Raw genomic sequence first — 8,324 nt, 5'->3', positions numbered from 1 at the left:
TACCAGGCTCTGTGGTCCTTTTCCCCATGAGTCCAACAAAGAAATCATGCATATCTCCTACAGAGAAAAACAAGAGGGTTACAACAGGTCAAAGTATCAGATGGATTTCAGATTTTAGAAAAGAAACAACAGCACTATTGTAATGAATGGCTTCTAAATCTACTATGGTGGTGTTTGGGTGCCGTTCTTGTAGACTCTGATTAGATACTTGCATTCTGATCATCAGGGATGACTCTAGTGGTCACAAGTACAATGGTCACAAATAAGTTTCTGTAAATAACACACTGCCGCCACCATTTTAAACCAGCTTCTCAGAAAGGGAGATATTGGTGATTGTAAGTTGAGGAACTTATGGAATATCAGTATCATGCTGAACACTTCATTCATTTCTTACTATATAATGCTTCTGTTTAAAAAAAAAGTGTCATGGAGCAGTTTGTGTAAATGACAATAGATGGCCATGCTGACTGCATCATGATAGCAGTGGGCAAGTGAAGGAGGAAAGCCAAGTAAATGTATCTATAAGAGAGAAAAATCTGTCTTTGGTAATCTGTTCCCTGACTTGTGTCCTATAACCATCTGCATTCATTCATCTTAAGAGATTCCGGCCTCTTTTCTTTGTCATATCTCCTGCCATTGCCTATTTTGTGGCAGCACACTCGGATGGGCAGGGAATAATAATAATAATTAATAATAATAATAATAATAATAATAATAATAATAATAATAATATCATCATCATCATCATCTGGAACTGACAATGGCAACGATAACAGCTTCTTTTCCCCCTGTGGGGCATTGATTTCAATTGTAATCCTTTGCATGTTTACTCAGAGGTAAGCCCAAAGAGTTAATTGGAGGTTACTCCTCACTAACCAGGTTTAGGACTGCAGCATTACAGAACACTCCTTTACCTATCTATTCGGGTAAAATGGGACTTACTCCAGGGTAAGTGTGTATAGGATTGCAGTCTTAATCAACAGTCAGAAGTCTTCTTTTCACTCTCTCATCACTTTTTATCACGAGCAAAAAACTGCTCTCTTTTCTTCTTCCTGTCTCATTCTATCATTCTTACATGCTGTCCCCAGTCTCACCTGCACACACTTCTACATAATTCTTATGCCAGTCATCCTAGGAACTACTTCCATCACTCTTACTGCAGTGCCATTGGGAATCCTGGCCTCAGTGAAGCCATTGGCCTGGACTGGTCATGCTATAAATGCCAAGTACCATAGGGGAAGAGAGAGGACAGAAACCCCCCAGAGTGAAAGATATGGGTGGCTGGAGATGAGGCAAAGAGCCCCATTTCAGCTTCTTCTGCTTTTTACGCATGGTTTAAAAACCTTATTAGACTGTGACTCTCTCATGAAAATGTTACCTCCACCATAAATTCACTAGGTGGCTGTAAGCAACCTTACGGCTTGTCCAAACTTCCACTTGTTCTGTGCTAGAAAGCAGGAGTATGAGCGTTTATCATCTCATCCTGTGCTTTCTAGCCATGGGTCCAAGCCTTTGCCCCACTGTTTCCCTCCAGAAAATCCACTCTTTAGTGCTAAATTGGAGCAAACGTCAATTTGGAGAACACATGATGTTTGTTCCGATTCAGCAGTAAAGAGTGGGTTTTCCCGGGGGAAGTGGCAGGGCAAGTGCAAATCCGGTTGAGCCCTTAGCCTCACCCTTCAACAGCCGCTTCAAGCAATCATTAGGGATCAAGCCATAGCCCAGGGACTTCCTGGTGTGTAAAGCAAGCAAAAGAAGAGCTGACTTACGTTTCTGGGAAGAGGCAAGTGCCTGAGGATCTGAAAAAAGAAAGAACAGGGGTTCTGGGCTACCAAGGCACAATACACATCTCCAGGCCATGACTGGTCTGTAAGGTGGAACAGATGCCTGCTGGACTCACTTAAATAGTGAGTTTTTAATTTAAGGTGAAGATCATAAATACTTTGGGTGAAGATCTATGGACTTAACTTACTTTCCAGGTTGCTTCTGTTCCCATGTATCTCCAGGGAGTTTAAGAAAGGGAGCAGTGTGCTTTCTAATAGTCAGCAGGCGGCTTACTTTTCAAGGCCCCTGATTACTGGGTGCCTTTAGAGATTATGCTAATGCACAAGCAGTAGTGTTCTACGCCTCTCTTAAGTCTTTATTTCATGTTTTTCTTTTCTTTGTGTGTTCATGTGTTTATTAGGATTCCAGTGCATAGCCTATTTAACTGCTGATGAAATGGAGCGAATGCAGGCTGCGCAGCTATCCCAGAAGCCAGAACAGCAAGAGGGGTCGCTGCTTTCGCTGTGCAGCGATCCCTCTTGTTGTTCTGGCTTCTGAGATTCAGATTTTTTTTTCTTGTTTTCCTCCTCCAAAAACTAGGTGCGTCTTATGGTCTATTTTCCCAACTCTCTATAGAAATTTTCCCATCCCAAATCCAAGGGTGATTAAACTCTCACACACTATGTCCATTCTGTTGTAGGTGTGGTTCGTCCTGCATTTGGATTTACATTTCTGGCTGCCACTGCAAATATCCCCTTCGTCCAAATATTGGACTAGGACCTGGGAGGGAGAGCAGAGCTCAGTTCCCCACTCAGCTGTTAAGCACATTTGATGACCTTGGGGCAGTCACTGTCTCGCAGACTAACCTACTACACAGAGTCCTTGTGAAGATTTAAAAAAATCATTAGCATTTTGAAGTGGTGGGAAGGTGAAAAATCTTGAGCTCCTTGGATTGTAATAATTACAACAGAAATCTGAGGATGGTTCATATATGTGAAGGCAACCCCCAAATCTATTCTATTCCATGCATAGCTTGTCTGCTTCTCTGCTGGAATGCTTGCTGCTATTGGAAAGTAGACTTCATAGAACGTACTTCAAACGAGAAACATAAAAATGTCCCATTTTCAGTTTTTTATTTCATACTTTATTTTTATTTCATAAAATTTATATACCTCTTGATTGTTAGAAAAAACCTCAAAGCAGCTTACAAAAAAGGCTTTTCAAGTAGCCAAGGTGACTTGAGTTGCCTAAATGCCAAATTTACTCTTCTGTTTCATGGGAAACTGCCGTAACTATTCAGAAGGTGAGGGGAACAGGACTTACTGACTTCTTCTTTGCCTGACAGTCTGAGCAGTGCCTCATAGGAAATCCCTTGGCCATCATACAATCGCCGGAGCAAAGATGGAGGAGTCTTATAGAAGTCTGAGCTCTTCTGTTAGAAATAAAGGAGAAGACAACTGAGAAAGAAGTACCAAAGCTCATGTGGCAATGTATAGCAGAATCAGCTAAAATCTTCCCCAAACAAATAATTCCCACTGTCACCTTCAATAACCCTAACATGGGCGTATCAAATTTCAAAGAGAAGGCAGTTTTAAAAATATTACTTTCCCCAATCTGTACAAGGGATGTAGCAAAAGAGTTGGTTCAGCGATGGCCACTGCCACCTTTTTGTGGGAAGAGCTAAAGAAATAACTGTAGAATTCAGCTCACAATAGTTTATGGAGAAAAGCATTAATGCAAAATCTAGTAGCTGAGCTCACACACAGTATAAAAATGTTTTTAGTCCTCTGTTAGCCTTCTTTTCTAGTTGTTCCCCCAGAATGCTCTCAGACCCCAATCTTTTCTCCATCTTCCTCTATGCTGCGTGCTCATTGTTATTTTCGGAACTTTCCCTCACAATCTGTGTATTCAAAGCTATTCCACATATATGCTGGGATATGCATCCACCAATCCCATTTTCTCCCTATAGCTAGCTTTCCCTGGAGAGGAAAAAATGGCAGGTTTGAAGAGCAAGCTTCCTTCTCCTTTCCTCCCTGGCACATCAAGTGCTGCCTCTGTGCTTTGACATGCCCATTCCTGCTGTTCCCTCTGGTCACAACCATCATAGTCCAGAGGGTGCTTCCTTATTGCAGAGTCCCCAGACACCCAGAAGAGAAGACAAGGCCAAACTTTATCCAGCCTGCTGGGCAGCAGTGAATCTGTCAGGAAGATTTGCCTAACAGTGCTTGCTATAAAAACCTCATCTGTCAATCTTTCTTGCAGCCTGGTTCCTATGCACATTATTAACCTGGAAGAAACTAGCAATTTGTTCATTGGAGCTTTGTTGTTGTTTAGTCGTTTAGTCGTGTCCGACTCTTTGTGACCCCCTAGACCAGAGCACACCAGGCACTCCTGTCTTCCACTGCCTCCCGCAGTTTGGTCAAACTCATGCTGGTAGCTTCGAGAACGCTGTCCAACCATCTCATCCTCTGCCGTCCCCTTCTCCTTGTGCCCTCAATCTTCCCCAACACCAGGGTCTTTTCCAGGGAGTCTTCTCTTCTCATGAGGTGGCCAAAGTATTGGAGCCTCAGCTTCACGATCTGCATTGGAGCTTAATGCCAGGTAAATGTGCAACCTCTAAGCTACTTGCACAAGGGGAAATGAGGAGCTCACAGACTCTATCGAGTGCAAAATATGAGAATGCCTAATACATAAGGCAATGGTGGAAGGCTGTCTTGGAGATGGGTAAGGGAACAGGGCGATCTTCCCCAAACCAGTGGGAACAGCATGCTAATCAGTACCCGTATGTAGCAAGACATGTGTGAAACAACAGGATGTTTAGTGCTGGAAGAGCAATTCCTCCCCATTCCTTGGGAAAGGGGGTAGGGATTTAGAACATAAATTTTAAATAGATATGTTGCAAAGTTTGACATGCACACCTCCCAATCACTTCTCAAATGATTAATGTAGCTATGTGGGATTTTGCAGTTGCTTTTCATGGAATTCTCTAAATTCTCACTGGAGATTTTTGAATACTACTGAATGCAAATCAATATGAAGACTTTTGAGTCCCATTTTTTCAGATTCCAGGATAGAGTGGGGGTGAGGAGGGAGGTATTGTACCAGAACTTTCACCCTCTAAAATGGATAGTCAGAAAGCTTTGCTGGCACAGATACGACTGTCTCCATTCAGCTCCCCACCCTGTTTCTGTTTCTAGGCAAATTGGACTTGTCCCATGAACTTCCAGTTGCTTACACCTACTCTAAAGTTTTGAGTTTTATACCAGTGTCTTTCTTTCTTTCTTTCTTTCTTTCTTTCTTTCTTTCTTTCTTTCTTTCTTTCCTTAGTTGAGCTGTTGAGTTTGGGCATATAAAAGGCTGAGTGATTTAAAGAGGCCCATACCCCTTCTGTCCTACAACAATTCAGAGAAAACCTCTATCTGAAGAAGCATAACAGAAAGTACAACCAGTATTTTATTCTTCAGCATTCTGTGTGGAGCAATGGACAAAAGAAATAATTGTTGTCAGATTCCTGTCGATCTGTGAAACCAACTCCTGGGAAAGAACGTGTGCTCCCTTTAAAGCCAGATTGCTACAGAATCCCCTTTCTGATACACTGCTGCCATTACTTGTACATTACTTGTACAGTAGGCAGGACCCTGATGACCTGCTTAATTCTGAGAAAGTCCATGCGCTGAGCTGCTTTCACCGCGAAGAGACATTTCCTGCTTCAGAGAGTGAGTCGCAGTAGGAAGAGAAGGGTTGAGATCCCAGCAGCGAGACTGGCAAGACAACACATCTCACAAGGAAACAAGGGCTACAAAGTGGGGAAGATATGATTCCGCAATGGATCTCTTCAAAATGATTTCTATATTGCTGACCTCATCACTGAGCAACTGAGGAGGAGGGCACCTGTGTAGCTACCATTCAGGTGTGTCCCCCTCCCAAGCAGGAAAGCTTATGAACACCTAGAAGAACCTAATATGAACACTACGTAGTACATACATAGTGACACAGGAAATATGATACAATGGGATATAAGCCTTCGGGGGGGGTGCTTTCTATGTGTTTCTGTGATTGATAGTGAGGTTCCTCCAGTGCCAGATCTATCCATTTTGTCATAGAGGGTAAAAGTGGGCTCTGCCTCCCCCCCCCCACTGTGAATAAACATCTTACAAACTTCCACATTTTGCTTATTGTGGGGTCAGATACAAGTCTTTAAAAGTTTTGAGCAGATTCAAAACATAGCGAAATCTTCAACCTTTGAATTCAACATTTCCAAATACAATCTTATAAAAATAATACTCTATCAATATGGAACCGAATGGTGCTTCACGAATCATTTTGGTATGCAAAGGCGGCGTTGCAAGGCTTACATTTGTTTCTGAAATGTAAAAATTAGCAGACAGGTTTTGTGTGCAATAGTATCTAGACTCTGTCTAAAACAACTGCCCTTGATTTCCATTGTTTTTGCACATATTGCACATCCCCAGTAGTATTTTTAAATTAAAATTTATTTTCTATTTTCTGTTCACAGGCGCTATTATTTCTGACATTGTGATCTGACAGACATTGCATCTTTTGACATTGTGATTAATATTTGTACAAAAAAAGGATGTGTCTGTGGTACTGACAGCCTAAGTGCAGAACTTGGCAGTGTAAGAATTTCAACAGCATATTTACTACAGCCTTCATAGCATGTAGAAACTTGAAAGTGAAGAGTCAGAAAGTAGAGTGGGACTACAGGGCATCCACTGTTCAGAAGGCAGGAGTATAATGCCTGAGCTCTGTGAATGCAGCTTTCTCCTGATTGAAGTGCAGAGTGTTTGAGGACTGGGACATTCACAGGGAAACCAAAATGCTTGTTTACAAAACTACTGCACTACCAACCTTACTGTACGCTCGTGAAACATGAACCACCTATAAACACCATCTCGAACTCCCTGAAAGATTCCATCAAGAGTGTATCCGAAAATTTTTACACATCACTTGGGAAGACAGGCAAACTAATGCCAGTGTACTGGAAGAAGCAAAGATCACCAGTGTTGAAGCAATGATTCTTCAACATCAACTTCGTTGAACTGGTCATGTTGTACGGATGCCTGATTAGCGTCTTCCAAAGCAACCACTCTATTCCAGACTTAAAAATGGAAAGCGTAATGCTGGTGGTCAACAAAAGAGGTTTAAAGATTCTCTCAAGGCAAATCTAAAAAAAATGTGACATAAATACTGACAACTGGGAAACACTGGCCTGTTAGTGCTCCAATTGGAGAACAGCCTTTACCCAAGGTGTCATGGGCATTGAAGATGCTAGAACTCAGGACAAAAGGGAGAAATGCGCTAAGAGGAAGGCAGCTTGGCAAACCCTCACCCTGATCAACTCCCGTCCGGAAACCTATGTCTCCACTGTGGAAGGACGTGTGGATCCAGAATTGACCTCCACAGTCACTTACAGACTGATACGGAAGGAGAGAGGGGGGGTTACCTTTCCTCACGTCCTCCTCTTCCTCAAAGGGGGCCCGAGGCGATGACCTCGACGGCGCCCAGCTCCTAAACCCCCACACTGTCGCACAAGCACCACACTATACCCCTTGACTTTATAAAATGATATTCTTTCCTTCTATATACGGGTGGAATAAGCCCTTCTTTCTTAAACCTTCCTTTCGCCCTATTTCTAATATGAGTAGACCATATCGTACTGTTTTCTCCATTGACTAAAATGGCTGCGCCTCAGCCAATCAAGAGCATGCATTCCCCTGCAGGAGCTAGCTCAGGGAGCTCTTGCACGCCTCATTTAACCTCCTGACAAGTTGTTGACGGCTCCCCGCTGCGAGAACAATGGAACCGAAACCAGCGACCTTGTAAAACTGTCAAAGTCTTGTTACAATGTATCCATTTGTTTCCGCTTTTAATATACAATATACACTTGACCGGCAAGGGGGCCGAAAACTTCGGAAAATGATATAAAATCAACCAAAGCTCCGATTTTCTCCATTTTGACGTCGTTCTACTCTGTTCCCTCTGGACTCCATGTTGCTGCCCCACTTCCATAATCCCCTGAGCGACAGGTCACGTACTCAGGAAGACCCTAATCCGGTCGGATCGTTCTGCCAAACCCTCCAGGCAATGCCAGGTGGCAGACGATGCATATCTGCTCCATTGTCTCGCCATCACCTGTACTCAGGAAACATTTATCCATGTTTATCTATGCATATTCCCCACTCTGCATATCTCCCCCCTCCCTTCCTGAAGTGCTGATCTGTGTAACCCCACCTTTCTGTAATGTATTCATGACGTTTTTCCGTGTAACCCAACCTTCCCATAATGTATTCATGACGTTTTTCTGCACTGTATTCTGGGACTTGGGAGGGAACTTTTAAAAGTCTATGTCGCCCCATTCTCGGGGTTCAATCTCATCTTGAACCTGTTGGCCAATAAACTCGGATCTCCGCATCTTGCTCCGTCTCCGGCTGAACTCATTTCTTCCGCTAGGACCCGCGGACTTAGTCCGACGAGCTGGGTGGCAGGGCAACTCCGCACCCAGAATTTTCCGTAACACAGACTCACTCTTAAAACTGTGT

The 8,324-nt window shown here is 43.1% G+C and overlaps 3 protein-coding genes across 3 annotated transcripts in view; 1 reads left to right on the top strand and 2 right to left on the bottom strand.

Moving 5' to 3' along the window:
* The window catches only part of LOC310840197 (17-beta-hydroxysteroid dehydrogenase type 6-like), a 257,115-nt gene that overhangs the window by 46,330 nt on the left and 202,461 nt on the right, over positions 1-8,324 (top strand). The gene's annotated exons all lie outside the window — the stretch shown is intronic.
* LOC310840203 (retinol dehydrogenase 7-like) overlaps positions 1-8,324 on the bottom strand; it is a 486,845-nt gene that overhangs the window by 354,671 nt on the left and 123,850 nt on the right. The gene's annotated exons all lie outside the window — the stretch shown is intronic.
* Positions 1-8,324, bottom strand: part of TAC3 (tachykinin precursor 3) — a 29,254-nt gene that overhangs the window by 4,901 nt on the left and 16,029 nt on the right. The window contains exons 3-5 of the mRNA XM_083729542.1: positions 3,088-3,196; positions 1,770-1,799; positions 4-57 (exon numbers count right to left, since the gene is read on the bottom strand). Coding sequence (XP_083585668.1) covers positions 4-57; positions 1,770-1,799; positions 3,088-3,196 — 193 coding nt within the window. The remainder of the gene's footprint in view (positions 1-3; positions 58-1,769; positions 1,800-3,087; positions 3,197-8,324) is intronic.

The sequence above is a fragment of the Podarcis gaigeae genome, assembly GCF_964106915.1.
Source record: "Podarcis gaigeae genome assembly, chromosome: 2".
Lineage (NCBI taxonomy): Eukaryota > Metazoa > Chordata > Lepidosauria > Squamata > Lacertidae > Podarcis > Podarcis gaigeae.
The sequence above is the reverse complement of the archived record's forward strand: the minus strand, read 5'-3'. Positions and strand labels throughout refer to the sequence as shown.